The sequence below is a fragment of the Coturnix japonica genome, chromosome 3, assembly GCF_054131305.1.
Source record: "Coturnix japonica strain WE chromosome 3, WE-NBRP24, whole genome shotgun sequence".
NCBI lineage: Eukaryota > Metazoa > Chordata > Aves > Galliformes > Phasianidae > Coturnix > Coturnix japonica.
The window spans coordinates 33,109,620-33,132,613 of record NC_140665.1 but is presented as its reverse complement, the minus strand read 5'-3'; the positions used below and the strand labels follow the sequence as shown (position 1 = coordinate 33,132,613).

General features: G+C 45.8%; 2 protein-coding genes across 3 annotated transcripts in view; one reads left to right on the top strand and one right to left on the bottom strand.

Moving 5' to 3' along the window:
• Positions 1-350: 350 nt before the first annotated feature.
• Positions 351-12,634, bottom strand: QPCT (glutaminyl-peptide cyclotransferase). The gene is made up of 9 exons (XM_032443547.2): positions 12,495-12,634; positions 12,313-12,418; positions 11,862-12,195; positions 8,266-8,412; positions 5,906-6,187; positions 3,222-3,398; positions 2,300-2,399; positions 1,792-1,908; positions 351-1,021 (listed from the first exon to the last, which is right to left on the bottom strand). The coding sequence occupies exons 2-9, from the start codon at positions 12,318-12,320 to the stop codon at positions 876-878; spliced, it is 1,311 nt and encodes a 436-aa protein (XP_032299438.2). The 5' UTR covers positions 12,321-12,418; positions 12,495-12,634; the 3' UTR covers positions 351-875.
• Positions 12,635-16,938: 4,304 nt separating this feature from the next.
• Positions 16,939-22,994, top strand: part of PRKD3 (protein kinase D3) — a 40,728-nt gene continuing 34,672 nt past the window's right edge. For both annotated transcript variants that reach the window (XR_014944707.1, XM_015857600.3), the window contains exons 1-2: positions 16,939-17,044; positions 19,439-20,474. Coding sequence is in view for 1 of the 2 variants with exons in the window: in XM_015857600.3 (XP_015713086.1) it covers positions 20,184-20,474 (291 nt within the window). In the remaining variant the exon portion in view is untranslated. The remainder of the gene's footprint in view (positions 17,045-19,438; positions 20,475-22,994) is intronic.

Sequence of the window (22,994 nt, the reverse complement as noted above, 5' to 3'; positions counted from 1 at the left end):
TACACCTGAAGGAGGGACATGACAAGGCAGTGACAGCCTCCCAGGGATGGTGGTTTCACCAGACTCTAAGAGCTTATACAGGTTGTCTCCTACCTGCTCATTCTGCATTGGCTCAGAAGCAGCAAGGACCCATCTTGTGCCGTGTCTACTGACAGTTTTCAGGGCTTTAGATCCATAGTGACGTGGGCAGATTTCTGTATACAGCTGATGTTCCCTGCCTTGGTAATTTCTGCTGCTCAGCGTCTGCAGAAGGTGGGCTGAAGTCAAGGAGAATATGATTACAAACAGCTCAAGTAGCTTTGATGTAGCCATGGATGTGCGGTTGGATTGATCTGAAAAAGAAACACTTCTGACCCGTTTTTAGAACTTTATTTGTGTTCTACTTAGCAATTTTCATACGCAGAAGAAACATTTCTCACACACAGGAAAATGGTGGGAAACACAGAATGCACCAAAGGCAGATCAACTTCCATTTTCAGGCTGTCATGTAATAGTAACACTTGACGAGTTGGTGTTGCTGTAAATACAAGTTTCTGTTGCAACTTTAGAATATGTTTGTAAATATTTTGCTCAGATTCAGGAATCCTTTCTTTAAAACACAGGTAACAGTGTGGGAAAGCTCTGGAATTGTATTTTGGTTTATTCAGAGGTTTTGAGACATTGAAAGGTCAAATTATTTCTGGGCTGAAACTAGTGCTTATTTAATGCTACCTCAAATTTCTTTGTATGGAACGTTGAGCCAGGGACAGTGGAATCAGTAATCAGTGTAACAAGAGCTATTGCCGTATTTTGCTTTGCTTCGGTGCTCTCTGATGTAATTAAATAACAGAAGGTGAGCAAACAACATTTAAAACAAAGTAAGATTTGCAGCCGTGTCACAGGTTTAGATATTCCAGCACAAACACCTGGAGGATTTTGCTGAGGTTCTCAATAGTGGTTTGGTCAAGGTTTTCTTCGGTGTCCTCCATAGTGTGCCATACTTCAGGAAAAGGGGACGGGATCAGATGTAGGACTGGAACCCCTGTGAGGAACAAAGTGAAATTTGGAAATGACATTGGAGTTAAGTAGTTTCTCCCATGTAGGTTTTCTTATGTCCCTTTATATGTATATGGTCGCTGCATGTATTTCATTGGAGCTGAGTCTCCCCAAAGAAAAGAATGAACATGGTGCCAGTGGTGCAGGTGTCTGCTGGGAGAGATCTCCGGTAGGGAAGACTTCAGGCATGTGCCGAATGCACATTAGGCACGTTGTGTCCCTTGCTATTCTTACTGACCACTATATACACCTCTCCCATCTCTGCTCTGGTAAATAAGAGTCTAACTTGCATATGTTAGCTTTTGCAGGAGTTAGTGCCTTCAAACTTGAACAGGTAATTCTGAGCGTTACAGTAAGTTTGCCAAAAGCTCTTTAGAGACTTTAGTGATCTTTGCAAATGCTGCCCTTGAGTGTGTCTTGCTGCTTCTAGACATAGTAGCCAGCTGGCAGGTGTGGTGTGTAGCGATAGCCCATCACATCAACTCCTTGTCTTTGTGGAGCACTGCACTACTGGCACAAATGTCCATTATTTCTGTGCAGGTGGAGCTGTGCACGTACAAAATGATGGTAAGGATGGTTCTCTCTACTTCTCTATGTTTTTCAAAGCTATGAGTTGACCTGAGTAATGTTGGATTTCAAAGCCACAACCTGGGGCAAATAAGCTGGGAAAAAAAAAAAAGTTAATCTGCTTATTTGCTAAGTGGAGCTTTTGTTACTAAACTTGTATTTGAAAAACAATAGTAGAACTGCCAGTACCTCTCAATAAAAATGGAACATGGTCATCTTCAACCAAGCCTTGATGCACGTTGTTCTGGAAATACTGTGTTTCATCAAGGTGATTCTTCAACAGATTCATGTTGTGCAGCTTCTGCTCTGTAATTCAAGATGTAAGTGACCGTTACAGCTTCTGGACAACATGAGGCACATTAGTACACATGAATTATTTTTCCTCTCTTGTGGAAGCTTTTTCCACCCAGCAAGAAAAGGAGCTGGTGACTGTCTATTGCATTTGTTTCATGCTTAGAAGACTCCAAGACTGATGCTGTTACCATCGATGTACACAAGTGAGAACTAGAACACAAAAGTGAAGCAGAGCTCAAGAGTCCCAAAGTGGCCATCAGTATCCTGATGCTTCCAAGTGTCTGTGAATCATTAAATATTAGAACTGTAAACCAAAAAAAAGTAATTAAGAATCTGATTTATATGGCTTTCTCCTTTGTAAACTGTCTCCTAAATCTTCAAGAGCCCATGCCCCTCTCCTTACCAATTGCTTGAAGCCTCTGAAACCATCGGCTTGTGTTTGGAAAATAATTGGGGAAGACAGGGTTTGGTGCACCAATTAAATCCAGTAGTACCAGCAGGTCCTGCAGAAGAAAGAATCTTTAACAGAGAATTCTTGAAGTTACCCACCAGCAGCAGCAGCAATGAAACCTCTTGGTTCCTGTGTGGATCACGGCTGGGTCTTTGATCGATCATTGCCAAATATCTCTATTCTACCAGAGTCTGAGAAGAACTCATTAGCAGAACCCTACTCAGACCCGATGCATCTTGCTGCCTTCCCAGTGAGGAGGGACAGACTGTTTGTCCATTCCTCATATTGAATAAGGCTATGTTGCTTTATTTGCAGTCTCTGTTTTATATCAATTTAAAAGAAAGACTATGTCACAGGAAGAAAAAAGAGGAAATTGCTTCTACCCTGGAGAAACAGCATCTATCAAGTGAAAGTGATGTTATGAGTCACATTATAGAATAACAGAAGTGGCTGAGCAATGAGTTGGGAAACCAGAAGGGAGGAGATGACAAAATGTTTGTAGGAATCAAAAGGCAACCCAAAGAGCTTGCTAGAACAGTCATTGCTGACACCAAGGCTGAGCTGGGGGACATTTTTTTTCAGAGAATCTTATTTATTGATCACATTGAACAATCTCTACCGACGGAGGTAGGTGCCTTAGTTTATACTGTAGTAAATCTGAATATTACATTTTTTTTTTTCCTACAACTCCTTATACTTGCATTGAGATCTTTTCAGGTCTCTTGCCAGGTCTGTATTTTAGCATGTCCAAATTTTTCACGATCTTGCCTCAGTTAGTTTAGGTGATGTTCTTGGTTTCTTGGGTATTCGGCTTAATTGAACAATAAAGAATTGCAGCTTGCTATTAACTCGTTATGGAGGTGAAGACACTTACCATGCCCTGGAGTTGATTTGTGGTGGTTGAGCCCGGTGGATGTGGAGTTGATACCATCTTTTGAGCCAAGTGTTGAGACCCATAGAGGGAATCAGTTGGGGACCATCGAACAAAAGCTTCTTCTCCATCAAAAAAGATAAGCTGAAGTGAAAGGTCCGGTCTTGATGTTGAGCTTGTCTGTTGGAAGAAGTAAAAGGTGACAGAACTGATTCTGGCCAGAGCATTATGTAAATGGAGAGTACTGCAGTCAGATAAGCTCCTTTGGTATGATGGTATCTTCAGGGTATTGTATGCAAGCCTTCCTAGTACCATTAACGTCAAATGTGTCATGGTGACATAGTGGTAGTGATCAATTATCATTACTTTTTAATCCAGCACAATGACACATCCCCCGCCCTGGCATGATTTTTGGTCCTGGTTGAAAGTTTTATTTTTGGCATCAGCAGGTGTGAGCTGAGTATTTTGAGACAGGTCTACAAAACCAGGTAGCCAGGACACTGTTTTGAACGGCAGAGGAGACACATCAGCAATGACATCTGAGGTGAGTGCTAATGCTGTGACAGTGCCTCAAAGGAATAGTATTCCTGCTACAGTTCTGCACCAGTGGAGATTAATTATGAAAGGTGTATGGTTCATTGAGGGACAAAGAGCAGTCAGTCATAAGAATGATCATTTCTTCTCCTTCAGGGAGACTTACAGCCATCCAGGTAAACTTACCCCGAAACCAAAGAGAGAGGAGTAGATATGCCCTTCCTCTTTGGCAACTGACAATATCACAACAATGGAAACTTGTAAGAATATATACACGATGAATGTATTTAAGGTCACAAAGGAGACATCTGTGTGAGATTCCTTCTCAAGGCTGAATGAGCCTTCTTTTTTTTCCTCTATTTACTAACTGAAGCCTTGTTTGCTCTGGCAGCATTTCCTAATAACTTACAGCATGATTAAACCCGGCTCAGCTCTGCTATATGAACAGTGCTGGGAACTGTGATCTTGGCAGTTGCTGTGAATATTTTAACCCCTCTATGAATAATTTTTTCTTCAAGTAGGATTGCATGACGTGGTTACGAAGGTGGGGTCACTGGCAGCACTCATGTCCTGTATGGGCCACAATTCCCAACTGGCTGGAGCTGATCCAATACAAACAATAGAGGAAAGCCTCTCTAAAATGTCGCTCACGTAGGCAAGATGACTATTGATTACGCTCACAGCAATGTATGGATTGTTCTAATGGCACTGCCTTGCTGCCCTTTGTCCTTTGCATGGAACAGAGCAATTCTGATAGCGGTTGTTTTCATTACATTTTGGAAGCAGTGGTATTAATACAACGTGAATTTTAGAAAGCGGTATTTGTAATTATTATTACTGCTAAAACGTGTTCCTAGATCTGGATAATGCCAAGAGATCTCTTTGACCTTATGGTTTTAAAACTTACTCTTGTATAAACCAAAGAAACATCAGGATAAAGATCACGGTTTCAAGTATAAATAGATTTGGCCGAAAGCTTAAAGCACACCAAGGTCTGTTATGCTGCTGTGAGCAGAGCAAAAAGGTCACTGCTAATGGATTAAGCAGATGGGTCCCAAAGTATATTTTGTTAATGGGCTGTACGAGTGATGGGATGTGCAAAGTAATTGGATTGCTTTTCTGTCAAGCACCGTCATCTTAATGAAATCTTAAACAAGAAATAGCGTATTGCCTGCCCTCCCCCCAAAAATCCAGTCTTTAAATTGACATATTTGTTGTTCTGTAAGTAACAAACTTATTCTAAATGAAGCTTCTAAACGCATGTGTTTACGGAAGTGCTTCGTTATGTGGCTAAAACCCACGGCATCTCCTTAATCTTTCAATTTCTAAATATTCTAATGCCAGGAGGCACCAAATCAGTTCTGGAGACAACTGCAGGCAGCTGATCTCGATACCTGAACTGAGTGCATGCCAATAGTTAGCAAAGCGTTTGAGGAAGCTTCTTGTGGAAATCTGTTGGTGTTTGGAGGGTTTTGTCACTAGGAAATACCGAAGCAGTAGATGGCGCTCGTGAGTCGGTGAAATGGCTCACAGAGATTTTTGTGCCCAGCAGTGGCAGGGCTGGGAAGCAAATTTTCCTGCGGTCGGAGACCGATAACGCGATCGTGTTACTTGTCTGCACTCCTCAACTTAGATTGTTGTCGTTCATCTAATAAATAAACGATCCAAACTGATAAAGGAAAACAGGAAGGAAATGTTGTAGTTGTTATGGGCTGAGTGTATTTGACAGTGTAACTCCAGCACAGCAATCAGCTCAGCTGTCTCCCAGTGCAACAGGGGGACATTAAAAATGCATCATTCAGAAAGAAACACAGTGCTCTACTTAATAGGGTAGGGAGATCCAGATAGGATTCTGTGCTTTTTATGTATGATGGAGAATTATATCTCGTTAAGGCTATTAAATGTGTTCTCCATGTGCAAATTGCTTTCATATAGTGTACATAAGATACTCCCACTTTGCATGCAAGTTTTTATTGTTATCACGTGCTAAAGCAGTAGGTAGAGGTCTCCGTCCATTTCCTCTGGAATATGATGGGAATTTTCCTATAGGCGCAATGACTAGAGAATCAGACACAGAACAGAGAGGAGAGCATGGGATGCCCTCAGGTCTATTGCTATTGCGAAACCATATGAGAACAAACCAAGCCAACTACCTGGATGGACTGAAGCTCGTTGTCCAGGGCACGTGCCAGCTCCAGCATCATGGCACAGGGCACAGCCGAGTCGGTTGCTCCCACAAACACTCTTCCATGCCACTGTGGGCCAAAGAACTTTGAGTCGTAGTGGCAAGCGAGGACCAGGTGGCGCTTTGCAGAGGGGTTGAGAGTGCTGATGATGTTTGAAAACGTTTGATATCCATAGGGTGTGTACTTCTGAAAGGTGTCTTCTTCAATCTCCCAACCAGCCTGGAGACTTTGAAGGCGCTGCTTGATGTGCTGCAATTAAATACATGTATATACACACACACACATACACACCAGATGAATATTGCTGAAGATATTGCAGGCAAATTATTAGTAGCTAATTAGCAATAGATGCACTGAAGTTTATTTCTGGTGTTCTTAATAGATTACTCATAGCAAAAATGATTATAATAATAATGTCTGTGTGTAGATTAAGATAAGCACCACCCTCACTGCTTTAGCCTACCCTCTGACCTCACTATTCATCTCCATTTTGTGCCTTGCATTTGGAGTCTTGAGACAGCTTAGAGTGACTGCCCATCAACGTGACATGTTGAGGTGCTGACCTCTAAAGTCTCCAAGCCAGATTTTTCCCGGGGTAACCAGGATAGATACAATGTTTGCCTTGTTCAAATATAAACTCAGTTGTGTCCTGAAGTGTCAGAACTGGCTGCAGAGCACTTGTGGCTATTTTGGTAATTGCTGTGTATAGACTCCATAAATAAAATATTGGGGTTTTAAAAAAATCACGTTATTTTTAACTTCTAAGAGAAATCTGCCTTTCAAGTGGCACAAGCTGCTTACAGGGCTATAAAAGACAGTCAGTTACAGAATGAACGAAGCATTTCAGAATGTGGTAAAATTGAGACCCTTAGAAACTGATACAGCGAGCCTAAGAAAAGGATGATTCATTTTAGGTAGCTTCACGTTAAAGAGAATAAATGTAACTACCTCAGCTGTACTTAGCACAGAATTCTGACTGACTCATATTAGAGGGCCATCTCTGTTGAGCAGCTGATCTTCATGTGTCCCTAGAGTGCTTCTTCAAGGCAGATTCCTCTCTCTCTAAACAAACATTAGCAAAAGCCTCTAAGGGGAAAAAGAAAATAGACTTTGAGGACTTGTCCTGCTCTCAGTGAAGTCAGTGAGAATCTGCCATAAATTCTGTGCTAGAACAAACTTCCGTTTTGCTTTGTGGAAAGCCTTCTGGAAGCTTTTATGGCATCATATGGCCTACCCACCAACTGTGGGCAGAGCAAAGGGCTTTTGTTATGGATTAAGAGGAGTATGTGAGCCTGGGTAAGTTCCCAGAGTGCACAACCTGTGAGTGGAACTGCCCACTCCCTTTCAGGAGTCTGATGTTTTTCCATGTCTCAGGGGAGGATTTTTTTCTTCTCTGGGATTCTACTCCAGTATGTGCCATTAACTTGTAACAAAATGATCCTTCATTGAACTTAATTTGTGGTTTTCTACTCCAGGCTGTGATTGTAGTTTGTTTTTCTTACTTTTTCTCCTTCCGGTTGACTTCCTTCTAGTGTATTGCTAAGGAAAACCACAAATCTAAATCTGTAGAAACAACCAGCATTTCCTCATCTACCATTTGTAGAGTGGCAAATAAGCTTACTGTAGTTAGGGGTACCTTGGAGCTGTTCAGTTGCTTCCTAATGGGTAGACGATGGTTTGTGAGATGTTGCAAATGCCTTCTAAGTAAACTGGGCTGAGCTGGTGCTTCAGTCTCTGGGTTGGTTGCTATAAGTAGGAGTGAGTATGGCACACAGCCTTGAAGATGCCTGCACTGTGAGACCCTGCTCATGTGGAACCCTTGTGGCTAAAGCACAACATGCTGGTGCTCCCACCAGCCTGTACAGCGTGGCTGTGTTATCCCAGCACTGCTGTGCTGCCTATCCAGGCTGCCTGCCAGCGTGGGCCTCTCTGATCCCTCTTAGGGTCACCTGGATGGATGAATCAACTCTTACAGGACCTCTCCAAAGCAAAGAGTGGGGGCGTGCAGAATTCCAGGTGTTTGAACCACCAAAATCCTGCTCATGTGAGGAAATGGACAAGCACTGTGTTATACTTCAGTTACCAGACCTGGGGCCAGCTTCTTAGTTTGAAACCTGAAGTTAATCTTTCCTCTTGCCATGCAGCCCTGGGAAGTAATGCTAGCTAAAGTGCGGGCTGTGTCTTGTAGGCACTGCATGGTCCTACAACAACACAATGATCGGGTTCATCTACCGCATGAGAAGACCTTGTACCTTTGTGGTCCCTAAGGGCTTTACCGGCATGTAAAGAAAAGGTGTGCTTAGAGGTTTTCAGAGCTGTTTCCTTACCTGCCGTACGGCGTGATTTCCTGGTGACCCTGGGTATCTTTCTATCAGGATGGGCAGCAAGTCATTCTCCCACATTTCATTCACATCTGTTTTTTCTGCAACATTTTGGATGGCATCCGGATGTAAAATACTTGGTTGGTGAGAATACTGCAGAGAAAAAGGAAAGATTGCTCCAACTGTTACTGAGTTTTTTTAACCATAGTCTTCTTTGGAATTATGGTAAACGATACGTCAGTATGTGGGGCTATTTTGGTTTGCTGACTATTACTTTAAGAAAAGGTTTTCTGACAAAAAACTTTAATAAGACAGTTTTAGGTTCTGTGGCTTTTCTAGCTCTGCTTTCCATGTAAAATAAACTAAGAATATGGGAGAAATGTTTATCTGCTAACCAAACTCTGCCTTTTACTGGGTTCTCTTTTCTGATATCTTAATTATACATATTCTACAGTTGTGTCCTCTAGTGTCTCCCTTGAGTAAAGATTTCTTTGTGACCAATCCCACAAGCCTTGTTTTGGTAGCAATAATATTTGGGTCTATGGTCTGTGCACATTACAGGGCACAGCACTGCAAACAAATACATCAGCCAGCTCAGTCCTACAGGAGTGGTGCTGTCATGGCTCTGCCCACAGGGGTGGTGTTGGTGTGACCGCACGGTGCAATGCAGTTTGTTTGGAGTGTGCTCAGGTCCATATCTGTTAGCCTTGGGTTAACATCAGAAGTGGCAGCTTCTCTTCCGTGATGACAGCCGGTAGTGCTAGCTACCTCCCAAGTGCTTCTTTTCTCTTGCCTGGGGATGAACCTTTGGTGCTATTTAAGATGACCTAGAATACCTGTCCCATCTTCTTGGGGCTGGCAAATCCATTGGGGATGAGCCTTATGATGTCCTGGAGCAACAGGTGAATGCCAGGCAGGAAATCCAATGATATCTCAAGTGCTCTTTGGGCATCAGGTTTCAGCCTGCTCAGACTTGAGCCGTAGTCTTCTCAGGAGCTTTGTGAGCAACTCCTGGTTTTATAGATAAAAACGATAGGTACTATCATAGAAATGGGTTAGGATAGAAATATCCTGTTACCGGGAATTCCTTCTGGTCCTCTCTCCCAGTGAGATTCCCTGCTGCATTCACTCATGCTTTGCTCAGCACTGCCACACAGGGCTGATGAAACCTGCCGTCTGCCCTGTGTGCTTCATCCTTTCTTCAGAAAGACGGAGAAACAGCAGCAGGAGAGAAGCACAGCTTATGGTGCGGGACAATGGTAGTTTCTATTTTATTCTTTTCCTGTCTTACAGATGCTTAACTGTGGAGTTGCTTTGGGGCTGCTGGTGCGTCGAGCTGATGTTTTCTTTGATGCATTTACTCTCATTTCAGCACTGAATGTGTTAACAAAAAAAATCAAAAATCATTCCTCCTTCCTCCCTGCTTCCTCACATGCATCATTTAATCTCTGTCTAAAACGACTACAGAAACTCAGTCCTTACCTGGTCAGCAAGCACACTGACCTTGGGACCTTCTGCAGTTCCTATTATCACCTTTTATCTTAATTACCCTGACAGACAAATATGGTTTAAAAAAATAAAAGCAGTTGTTGTCTCACAACTTGTCACCTTTCCTCCTTCGTTAGTTCATGCGGAGCAAAGCAGACACCAGCACAGACATTTCCTGGACTTGACTGTACATTAAGCGTTTAATTCTCCTCGTTCCAATGTGCCAGCCTGTTATTTGTGTGAGGACCATTCCACATACGTAGAAAAGGCGAAGACAGGAGAAATGTTGTCAGAACTGCTCTGCTGAGGAGAGAGGGAATGCAGAACTGCGTGCTTTAGGAGTGGGAAGGACATCTGAAGAAGTGAAGGGCTCGGTGAGGATGCTGAATAGCAGCAGAGCTTCCCTGATAGCTGGGGTCATGGGATCACTTCGCAAAGAAACATTTGCATTATGGTACAAGTGTATGAAAATGCTACAGAAGAAAGGAATACATTCCTGCTTGTAATAGTGAAAATATGTTCAAATCTGGGAAGTGAAAGGAGTTACAAAGGAGTAATACATGAAGTAGAAGAGGAATGGAGCAAAGCATGTTGGTGGCTCATTCCTTGGGATTGCTCAGTCTGCGTTCACTGCAAAGCAGCAGCAGAGCAGTGTGTTTGTGGCAGGGCTGCTGCTGAGCCTTCCGCACTAAGCTGCACAAATGGCGAGCCTTCAGCTTCTATCAGCAGCCCGTGCTTATCCTGCTGATCTGAGCACCTTCTGCCTCAGTGCCAATGGAAGCTTTCTTCTTCTGAGAGCTGGTAAGTTTAGGACCTGGTTCCTCCTCCCTGTGAGAGCAGGAGGGAGTGGGTTGCGCACTACTGAGACATCCAGCTTTTGGCTCATGCTTCCTTTCAAGGGGGAAGGAGCAGAACTTACCAAGGGATGAGAATCTGATGTGAAAGAAGAAGTGGTTCCTGGTGGGTGCCTGCCAGGGCTGAGGAGTTTGAGTGCTGTGGTTGTGTGGTTGGTGGGGTTACTTCATGAGGAAGCAGCTCGGAGTGTCACTGAGTGTAGCAGAGTGTGTTACTGTGGCTGAGGGGGCTGCAAAGGGAGAACTGGGGCTGCACAGCTGTAGGTCTGCCTCACAGTCTTACATGCACATGCATATATATGGATTCTAGCATCTACTTTAGGAATGTAGATTCTGTGTATGAGATAGATGTTATATGTACATGTAACTGTGTATATAAGTATATTCATAGAGAGATAACAGGAGTAGAACAGAATGACAGTACTTCTCCTGATCTTCAGAATTAAAACCCACCACCTCTGTTGAATGGGCAGTGAATGGTATCAAGGGGTAGTGAACAAGAACTGAATGGGAGTGACTGGGGATGTGTGAAGGTTGTTGTGGCTCTGGCTGAGGGGCACAGAGAGCACTGTGTGGGGTCAGTGGGCTCCTCAGTTCCAGGTGAGCACCGAACGCAGCTCTCCTACAGCCAGCCAGCAGCGGGGCCTAAAGGAATATGATTCTGTGATTCTATAGCTTTCCTTTTTGAAATTCACAAACGCTTTGATTCAGTGGAAGTCACTGTTCTGCGGTCAGCTGTGTTCCATGTGATTTGGTTCATTAAGAAGCTATGCTGGCATTTCGTAATCAGCTACTGAGAGCTGCACAGAGGCTTTACCACATGTTGTTTCCTTAAGCATTATCTCAAGAGTTTTTTTTCCCCCCCCCACAACTTCACACAGCGTTTTAAATGAAGAGCAATACACTGCGGCCCCTACAAGACATTAAAATACTGTACCCTTTCGAAACACTCATGCAGTAGCCGTCATCTAAACCCCATCCTCTTTTTCCCAGCTCAACGCGAATCCCCTCGGGAAGAGCTGCTCGTTGTCTCCATAGCGCCGTTAGGTCTGACGGGGCTCCGGGAGCGCAGCCGCGGGCTGCAGCCCCTACAAGGGCGCCGAGCTGCTCCCGCCCCGCCCGGCCGTCGGTACCCGGAGCGGGGGCAGCCACCGCTCCTCACCTGCGCCCACCCCGCCCGTGCCGGCAGCGGGCCGAGGGACAAAGGACAGACCCGCGAGGCGGCGGAAAAGCACGGCGGCACGGCCCGGCCCGACCCACCTTCTGCTGAGTCCATCCCGCGTCGCTCTCCCGGCCCTGCGCCGGGAGCAGGCAGACCGCGGCGGCGGCGGCGAGGCAGAGCGCCACGGCCAGCCCTGCCATCCCCAGCTCTGTGGTGGGGAGGCAGCGCCGGAGGCTGGGCGGGAAGGAGGGACGGACAGAGGGAGGCGGCACCGGGCTCCTCCCGGCCGCGGCCCCGCCAGGAGGCTCGGAGGGGTCGAGCTGGACGGCGCTCGGAGTGGCCTGACCCAGCTGTAGGTATCCGTGTTTGTTGCGGGAGAGCTGGACCAGGAGGCCTTTAAGGGTCCTTTCCGACTCAAACGGTTCCATGATTCTGTGAAAATACGAAGCGAAAGGTTGCAGCAGCTCAATGAATGTGATGAAAACGTGCAGGGGAGCTTTAGGAGTCCTTTAGGTCAGGCAGTCGGCGCTCTCGTACAAAACATCTTACCTTTGCATTGAACTCCTTTTTAGATGGTTCTGTGCGGAGCCAGGAGTTGGACTCAATGATCCTTATGGGTCCCTTCCAACTCAGGATATTCTATGATTCTGTGTAACTGAAAGGAAAAAAAGGTTAAAATGAAGGCAGAAATAAAGGAGGGAAGAGGAACGATCCTCTTGCTGCTCTCCAACCTCATCCTGAGACGCCACGTTCTGAAAGTGCAGCATGGCAAGTATTCAAAGAGCCTATGAAGCTAATAGCAGAGAATAGTTTGTCCATTTGCAGATCTTTGAACCAGAGCCACAGATTTCCTAGAAAAGCCGGTGGCTGTGCTGCCCAGTGGACAGATGGGCTCGCTGCAGCTCACAGTCTTACTGCTGAGTCAGCGCCCTTGGAAGTGGATACCAAGAATGTAGCTGTAACCAAGATTTCATAGATGGGGAAATAAGGAGTTAGTGTGAAGGAATGCCATTTTTTCCCACAGAATTCTACACCTCATCTTTGTTAGGAAGTCATTCCAAATGTAAAACCAAGTCACCGCAGCACAGGGAGGAATGGGCAGTCATTTAATATTTCAATTTAATACCTCAGTTTTGTATTCCTACCTTAGCTGGTAGGAACAGGCATATGTGTACCTGCAATGGCAGTGGGGGGAGGGAGGGAGGAAAGGAGGGAAGCAGTAGCCCTTTGTGTGCTTTCAAAGCACTGTACAAAGAGTGAAACGAGGAGAATTTGGTCCAGGTTGGATGTGGCCCTGGGCAGCCTGGTCTGTTATTAAATGTGGAGGTTGGTAGCCCTGCCTGTGGCGAGGAGGTTGGAGATTCACGGTCCTTGAGGTCCCTTCCAACCCAGGCCACTCTGTGATTGTGCGTGTGTGATATTATTTAGGCAGGGAACATGGGATGGTGGCAGCTAGGAAACTGTTTTTTGTTAAAATATGAGTGGAATTGTTCAAGGTCATTGACCTGGATATCTCAGCACAGAGGCTGAGAAGGAATAGGGACAGTTCTCAGTGATTCTGCTGCCCAGTTCACCAAAATAGATCCCGTTAGCACTTCTAAAGAGCTCTCTGCCCTCCCGTTTGATTCTCTAAAGAGTTCCCTGTCTAATGGTACATAGAAGACTAAGGAGACAAGGAGCAGTAACAAATAAAAACATAGCATAAATCAGAGCAGGTCACAACTGCAAACAGAATTATGGAACTACTTTAGAAAAGAGCACAAAAGTTTAAAATACAAACAAACAAATGTAATGAACGTTTTGTTTCCCAGTGATTTGTAAGGGAAAGATGCGTTGTTGAGTCCTGCTCCATCCTATCAGATTGGAAAGGTGTCGGTGGTTAGCTGCTCTCTTTATCTTAGTCATTTGGTTTATTAACTAGAAATTCAAATAGATGTAGCCAGGCATCAATAGAGAATATATCTGTATATATATAGGAAGAAAAACAAGCATTACCTGTGAAAACACAATCTGTGCGCTGCTTCTTTCCTGTGCACAGGCTGATGTGACAGTGCCATCTGCTGAGGTGTGGGAGCACAGCTGGCAGCAGCAGTAGGAAAGAAGCCTGTGCTTTCTGATGCTCGGCACTTGCAGCTAACAGGCAAGGAGAGGAGATTCTGTGTGCCTCGTTGTGCTTTCAGTCCAGCTAATATTTAGTGCTTGAGGTGGGTTGCGAGGGCTGAGATTTCCAGGCGGCCTAACCAATGGGGGACCCACACAAGCTGCAGCAAAGGGTGGCATAGCTGGTGTCACCAGGAGCACAAAGGCCTGGGGGCACCCCAAAGGCCTGAGCTGCTGTGTTGATTGAAGGCATCATTCCATGTTTTTGAAGCCCGTACTGAACTTTTCACTGTTTCTCTGGAGGTGGATTTTAGGACAAAGTTCAGCTGAGAGCTCAAATTGAGATGATGAGGTAATTCGGAGGCACATCCACATTTCAGGATTTTATCCGAACCAAAAGTGATCCCCTTATTCTTTTTCAGTTCTCCTATAACAGAGGGGTAGGGGGAAAAGAGACCGTGAACTGCAGCAACAATTAAACATACAGAGTGAGGGGGGGCGGGGAAAGAACAGCTCTTTCTGTAGGCACTTCTGGTAGCTGTCACAGATCTCACAAAGACACATTTGCCATGCAAGCTCAGTGTCAAAAGTAGTGAAAACTAATGATGGCAGTAATAGGCTTATGGAATTTCTCAGACAAATGGTCCAGTCAGCTATCCTAGGACATTGCCTTCTTTGTAACCCAGACAGATGATACGTGAACGTTCCACTCATCAGACTGGTGCACAGAAATGAATATATTCAGTTCCCATTTGATGACACAGTGCTATAGAAGGTGTTTCAAACCAGGATAAAAGGGATGTGCTTTTAGAGTTAAAAAGCAGCTGTTCCAAATGTAGCTTTTCTGTATTATAGACAGTGACCTGCCTAGAATGAAAATGTGGGGTCTGAAAAAGGAAAGAAATGCAGAGTAAGTTACCCATATTTCCTGTCATCTTACACCTAGAGGAGACTGCAGTTAGCAAAGTGCAGCTGGGTTCAGCAGGGAAAGCTCTCCACAGTGAGAACAAGCTCTGAGACTGATGTGGGCTCTGAAAGAGGTGAAGGACTTCAATGAATTCCGCAGGAAATCACTAATTGTGAGAGTCACAAACATTTCAGAACAGAACGGTTGTGTCAGTTGGCACAGCCGGGGCTGGTGCTGCTGTAATGCTGCGCTGTGTGAGCACACAGACTCCGCTGGGCACATGCACAGCTGTATGTGCTTCTCTATCTATAGCTGCTGCCATGCAGTGCTGCCTTCAGACCTGTTTTGCTCAGAGATCTTCACAAACTGGACAATTTTGGATGCTTCGGGAGTGTTTGTTTAGCAGAAAGCACCGCTGCATCAATGCTTAGAACTGTTTGTTTTGATGGATGCTTTCCCGTGTCCTGTACTAAATCGATTTCAACTAATCCATCTTCTGCTCTCATTTATGAAAAAGCAGATATAACGGCTTAGCGCAGCAGATTGAATGGCTCCAACCCCATCGGATGACACAAAGCCAAGCTCCTCTGCAAAGAAGTATAATCTGTGCGCAGTGACTGTGGTAATTCCTAACGTCCATCTGGCAGTGTCTGTAAATGGCCGTTGTGGGGCTGTTCCTCAGATTGCAAGAAGCTTTAAGCGCTGTGCAGTGTTAGTCCTCGCTGTGCTACACATCGGAACTCATGTTGGTGGGTGCGACCTCTGTTTGTAGCGCTGGTGCGTGGGAGTCCCACCTCAGGAGGAAAAGGGAAACGAAGATTGCTCAGTTATCTGGTGCAGAACTTCGGCAAGAACATCCTCTATTCATGGAATAGCCTCCATTTAAAAGTCCCGGGGTGTTTTTTTTTTAGCATTTGAAACCAGTTAAAAGCAGAATCGGTGCTTACCTGCTACAGCTCCAGTTAAAAGCAGTTCCAGATTTCAGCAAGAGGCTTCAGGCTCATTTTTTATCAAGTGAACTCTCTCTAGCGGGAACGCAGGCTTCGTTACACGCCGTATCAGCTGCACTGCGTCATGGTTTGATGCAAAGTAGGGTGAAGTAAGCAGAAAGGCTCTGCTGAGCTGCAGCGGGTGTTGGGTCAGGCCCCAGGAGCATAAGATGAAGGAAATGAAAAACGTTCGTTACCAACAGCCCAAGTGACAAAGCACTAATCTGCTTCTCCATCTTCTGCACGCCGAGCAGAGTTAGAGCTCTGTCAACATCTGTTAGCAGCTTCACTGCCATGGGTGCATCATTTCAACTTTGGCAAACGATGGTGAGAGTGGATGGCGCATTAAGAGCTGTATGCAGGAACGCAATCTAAGCAAGAAGGGAGATGATGGGCTGTCTCTAGTAGGGAGCTTTGGGGCTGGAGCGCAGCTTTGATTTGTAACTGGTTTCACACAGTTTCCTCCAGTCACACACTGGCGATGCTGCACTACTAACACCGAGCAGGGTGAAGGATCACTACTAACACTGAGCAGGAATACACGATTTGGCTGAAGGATTTGGATGAAGGATTCGGCCGAGACACGGCGGCGGGCCGGGCCATCCGCTGAGGCGAGGCAGCGGCCGCCCGCCGGGGGAACTCGGAGCCGTTCGGAGCAGCCGTGTCAGCGCGATCCGGTGACACAGCAGGTCAAGCATTTCCTGTGCGGAGCCCAGCGGCCGCGTCCGAGCCCGCGGAGACAACACGGCGGGGCCGAGCCGCGCCACCCGCCGCCCGGAAAGGTGAAGAGAAAGCGGCTGGGATGGAGGGCCGGGGGGAGGGGGCGGGACGCGGGAGGGAGGCGCGGGGCGCAGCCCGAGCTGCGGCTGAGGAGCCGTGAGGACGGAGCGGGGTTGGACGGAGCGGGGCCGAACTACGGCACGGCAGGAGCCCAGGGGGCTGCGGAGGTGAGGCGAGGAGCGAGCGGGAGCTTCGGGCCCCGCTCCGTCCCGTCAGCGGCTCCTGCCGCCACGGCCGAGCAAAGTAACGGAAACTCAGTCGGGCGGAGCGCGCACGCGCCGTGTGTCCGTTTGCGTCCCGCTGTCGGGGGGCGCGCCGGGGGCTGTAGTTCTTCTCCTCGCGCCTCCCCGGGCCGCGGCGGGGTCTCGGGACTACGGCTCCCGGCGGCCCCCGCGCCGCAGCCCGGCCCGGGCTGCTGTGGTGCGTGCGGGGAGCCGCGGGGCTGCGCGGCGGGGGAGATGTGCGCGGGGCGGCTGCGGCCATCGGGACGGAGGAGGAGCGGCAGGTGAGGGCGGGGGGCCAGGGGAGACGGGGCCGGGAGCGGCGGGAGGGACGGGAGCCGGGCAGCCGGACAGCCGGGGAAGGGCGGAGGCGGACTCGGAAAGTTCCTGTCGCCGCAGGAGCGGCGCCGCCGGCACGGCCCTGCCCTGCTCTGCCCGGGGGCTGCGGGCGGCACCGGCTGCGACGGCGCCGCGTGCGGGGCCGAGGCCGCGTCGTCTCCGAGCGCCGCCGAGTACGGCTGCGTTGGCGGCCCGCAGCGGCTCCGCGCTTGGCGTTTACCGAGCGGGCAGCGCCTGTGGGTTTCCTTCCTTAGACGGGTCCGTCCCGCCCTGTAGCGGAATGGGCTCCGTGGCAGCCTTACGTGCGAGTGTGTGCCGCGGGGAAAGCCTTCCTGCGTGCAGATGCGTTGCGCCTGTAGTAGATGTAGGTAGCGTTCCAGTGAGGCGGGCGTAGCTGAGGTTTGGCTGCATGTTTGCACTAGTTGACCGGAGCGGACCCTCTGACATCGTGCAGCTTTCCCATTCCCTATGATGTTGGTTAGGTATTGCTCGTTTTCGGTTCAACCCTTAAGGCTCGGTGTTTTCTGTCTTTGGTATCTCGGTGTTTTCTGTCTTTGGTATCTGTGAATGCAATTGAAGTAATCTTCGAGCAGAACTGAAGGCTTTGTTGAGACAAGTACCTCAGTGTTACAGCTGCTGCCCTTATTCTCTTCCTGTTTATGTCCTTTATGGGTACCCTACTTAGCGTGCTCCTTAGGGCAGATGTGGCCCTTTGAGGTGTCTTTGCCAACATCCTGGCAGCTTCTGGGGTGTTTGCAGAAATTATTTTGTAGATACCTGTGCTGGAAATCCAAAAGGTAGCAGTTTGTTCTCTTTTCTGGAGCCCCATTAGGAATTTTCATAATCTTTTCCTTCCAGTGCTGCACTTGATGTGGCCTTGTTCCTTTTCAGCCCCAAGTTCAGCCATGGGCTTCCCCCCACCAGCTCAGGCTGCCCAGTGCCCATCCAGTCCAACCTTGAACACCTCCAGGGATGGAGATACAGATAATTTTTTCCCTTAAAGACACTGTATGGGTGATCTGAAGCTGTTTATTTTCAAGCATCGTGGTCACATTTGGCTGGAATCAAGTTAATAAGCGTGATTCACAGTCCTGGTTAATTAACCTGCTTTGACTCAACTTGGCCAAAAGAAGCGAGAACAGAGGGAGTAGTTAGAAACATATGACGTGACCTTGCACTAAAGGGTGAATCTGATGGAGTTCTCTGGTGTTTGAACTGTTGATCCTACAGCTAAAAATCAATGCGCTGCCAAATGTATTAAAGTGCAAACGTGACTCACTTCATTCTGTAATACAGGAGATCTGCTTGGGTCCAGATACAGTTGCATGCAGATGTTCGAGTGTTTGACTTGCCAGTGCTCGAGGTGCTGAATCAGATGGCACAGCACAACAACTTGTAGCAAGTGCTGGTCGTGAACAATCACAGAAATCCAGGATTCAGTCATGAAGTGATTTACTTTAAAAGGTTGTGGCAGAATTCCATTGTAATTAGACATGTAAGCGTTAAGTGTTACTTTTCAAACGAACTGATGTATTGCATGCTATGCAAATTCTCCTGTAGTTAGAGTTTGTGCTGGATGTTTCCAAGTTGTTTTGAATAGAAGTATTAGAATGTATCCTGAGTACGTTCTACATACAGGTTTTCCGAGCCTTAGCATTATGTTTTTTGGATGGTTCTGAGCATGTAACAAATTTGCATCCCTACCCACCAGTATCTCTACATATGCCTGCAGAGCAGAGCTGTGGTTTACTCTCATTTAATTTAATTCCTTTCTGCTCTGCTAAATTCCAGTACCTGAACGGGGCCTACAGAAAAGCTGGGGAGGGACTTTTTATAGGGGCATGTAGTGGTAGAATTAGGGGAAATGGCTTTAATCTGGAATAGGGCAGATTTAGACTGGATATTAGGAAGAAATCCTTTACTATGAGAGTGATGAGACACTGGAACAAGTTGCCCAGAGAGGATGTGGATGCTCCCTCCCTGGAAGCATTCAAAGCCAGGCTGGATGGGGCTGTGAGCAATGTGGTCTGGTGGGAGGTGGCCCTGCCTGTAGGAGGGGGTTTGGAACTACATGATTTTAAAGGTCCCTTCTAATTCAAACCATTCTATGATTGTAAATTGCTGTTAATTAAAGACGCGGTAATGTATTGGGCAGCAAGAAGTCTGATGTGTTTTGCGTATCGCACAGTATAAAAAGACTGATTTCAAGCTTTAAGTAGAAAATGTTACTAATTTGAGCAAATGGAACTGGTGATTCTTCTGCTTCAAAGCAGAGTTGAGTTAATGGCACTGGAACTTCCTGCATTTCATGTGAAATAACTGTATCTTTTTCCCTACAGGCAGAGTACAACGCTTCAAAATGCTGGAGGTTATTTGGGTGAATCTAGACGTGACATTTGATGTGTTTGCGTCTTCAGGAATTCTGCGTTTCAGGAGCTAAAATATTTTATAACAATGAAGTTGGATACCTTCACTGATCTCCGAGTTAACCACGTCCTGTGAGTTCAGACATCTTCCAAAGAAGGAGGAGATTCATCAGACACGTGGACTTTAGTTGTTTCCTAGGGATACCTTTGTCTCATTTTTTTTCCCCTTTCATTCTGAAAGACTATCTGCATGAAGATGGATTTGCATTTAGCATACAGCCTGTGGAGTTAGATGAGAGAGGACACTGTTCATGAATGACCGACGTCTATTTCCATCTGCGTTTCCAGCTTTTTTTTCTATTTTTTTTATTTTTAACACAAAAATGAAGGACAAATATAAAACAACAGAGCTGGTGTATTTCTCTGAGGCCTTTATGTAAGCCCCTGTTGTCTGGACCTGGTGCTAAAGGAAGAGCATTCTGCTTCTGATCAGCTGATTGTGGCTGTGCAAAGAGAGCCTTTAAACTGAAACAACTTCCAGTTTCTGGCTTACACATAATGAAAGGGAAGATGAATACATTTTACTGGTCAGGGGCGTTTTACTGAATGAAGAAAGGGAACGTTAGATTATCCTTGTTTTAATTTCAAACCAAGAACTGACCACATTTTTCTTAGACTTTGAATACTAGGGAGATCTCGACAGTTTAAATCAAGTCAGATGTCAGCAAACGACTCTTCTCCCCCATCCTTACAGAAGTTTTCCCCACCCACATGTCATGCTGCTGCACCACAAACACCAAGTTTGTCTTCGAGTCCCCTGTCGGGGCTCTCCAGCCGCCTCTCCAATGGCAGTTTCAGCACACAGAGCCTCACCAACTCCCGGGGCTCTATGCACGGGGTCTCATTTCTTCTGCAGATTGGTCTCACGCGGGAGACTGTCACCATTGAAGCTCAGGACCTGTCCCTATCTGCTGTTAAAGACCTCGTGTGCTCTATAGTTTACCAGAAGGTATGGTATAACAGCACCACATTCTGCTGATGGCAATGCTTGTTTTGTAACGAACTGCTAGGAATATCAGTGTGAAATGCACGGCAAATCTGATACAAAGATTCCTGGTAGATGTTTGCAGTTGCACACAAAGAGATTTAGCTGATTCCCAAGATAGAAGCTTTCAGTTTAAATGGAGTAAACCTTCCTGTTGCATTCTTGCTTGTGAAATCCAATAAAACAAGTGTAGTAGTAAACTCCTTTTGAGGATTGGTTTTCACAGTACGGTGAAGGTGTTTTTTGCATTCAGTAACTGTCATCAGAGTATTGGGTTTTTACTTAAGTTTGTTTTTCCTCCTGCTGCTATGAGGCATTCTTGGTACAGCACAGCCAGCTGTAATCAAAGGACCAATTGTGGCTGCAGAAATGTGCTGTGAGCCTGCAGATTTACATGGTGCTACCTCTTGTTGTTTTGTCCTTACTTATGGTAGGTCGCTTAGATACTACTAACCAACCTGAGAAACGCTTAGCGTTGTTTCATGCAGTTAATTATGAAATAATTCCTTTTGTCCCTAAAGGAAGTTGCGTGTAGCTTATTTTGTAGGGAATTGCTTTCTCCATGTCTTTTATTGTAGTGGTTGGCATCTTTTGTTGATTAGTCTCATTAGGTGGTTGTTTTTCCATTAATAGTTTGAGAGAAACTGCATGCAAATCTTGTATGAACTCTTGTTTGCATACGCTTGCATATCTTTTTCCCCATCTCACAACCTATTGCATCTTCCAAATGTTTACAAATTAGTTGGCAGGCAAGTTGATTTCATAATGATTTTATGGCTTACCACAACGTACTTCATCATGTTAGTGCCTTTCTGAACAGACAAGTTATGTGGGTCAACCTTTTTTTATCTTCTTTTTTTCCCCCCCCTTCCGTACTACATGCATTAGGTGCAATTTTTGCAGCCATTTTAGGACCTTCTTCTTTCTTTGTAACTTCTTCTTGTGTGTGCGTATATCCTGTCTCCTCTTTTGAAGAAAGATGAAAAGAAATATATTCACACTTACTTTTCCTTTCCGTTCTCTAGCTCAATTTCTTGTTATGGCTTAAGGAGCTTATTACATGCTGAGCCTAATCTACCGCAAAACTGGTAAAGATTTGGGGATCAGAGTTTGCCTTTTCCCATCTGGCTTTGTTTCAGTGCATGCTCTACAGCTGATGCTACCAGTACTCAACGAGTGCATATGTTGGATTCATCTTTCATGAGTAGTTTCACAACTGGTGCACAAGTGGCAATATCCTCCCTCCACCCTCTCTCTGACAGTAATATGTCCAGCCCGTGTTTTATTCATAGATCTAGTGGCTGTTTCAAGCATATTGAATGTGTTAGTGCTAATATATAAATCTCTGATTTGTGTAAAAAGCTGTAAACTGTGTTCTTCTGCTGTGCACATGGCTGGCTGCTTTTTCCAGTTGCGGACATGAAGCTATTGGGCATGTCTTTGAAGTTCAGTGGTGTTAAAGCTTCCCTTTGCTCTGGCCTTGTGCAGATTGCTCAAACTCTTTTCTTGACCAATTCCTTGTTATCAGCTTTAGGATTTTGTAGTTCATTCTTGTGATAATTCTGCAGTTAGCCTGCTATTTACTGCTGCGCTTCTTTAATGAAAAAGGAGAAATACATTTTATATTTGGAGTTGTTCTTAGCTTGTCTTCTTATTTGAATCGTATCTTACTCTACTAGGATTAAGTTTCCTTACTCATTTAAATCATAGCTCAGACTTGTATTTCTCAGCCTACCTTGAACAAAACTTATTTGAGGGAGCAGTTTGGTTGGAAACTGAGCACTGTGTTTCCCTAATGCATTTTCACAGTGTTTTCTGTCTTGATAGTCTCTCTGTGTCGGTGATAATCAGCTGTGCTTCCTGTTTCAGATGCTGCTGTTCTGTGCAGCTTGTTCAGTGTTTGCAAAAGGGTGCTTAAAAGTAGCATCAGCAGAACTGAAACTAAAGAAGCAGCAGACACGTATTTGCAGGAGAGGGTGATGAGCAGTGCAAAGATTTGATGTGCCTCACGGCTCTGTCAAAAATGTCCTTTATGTCAAGAGAGGAGCAAAACTGCTTTTTCGAGTTGAATTTGAGGATTTCTATGTTAACGGTGTTGCATATTGGAATGGTTAAAAGAAATCCTCAGCATAGTCTGGGTTTAAACACGATAGGGATGCTTCAGAAGATTATTGATCCTACTCTTGAGCCATCTTTCCTGTTCATTCCTTACATAGATTGTTGTATATTGAAGTACCAGATGTACAGGTGTAGGGAGAGTCTGAAGAACCAAAGCAAGAACAGATAGGAATAGAAAGTGTGTTTAAAAGCAGAGAAACGACTGTAGAAATTGTAGATGGGCAAAATGTGTCTTTGCACGGTGATAAAGTATTACAGAGACAAGTCTTAATCTTGCGTTTAAACACTGTTATTTCTGGATATGAAGAAGCAGAACATGCTGTTTGCTAGTCTAAAACTAGAAGCTTGCATGTGGTGATGCACCGC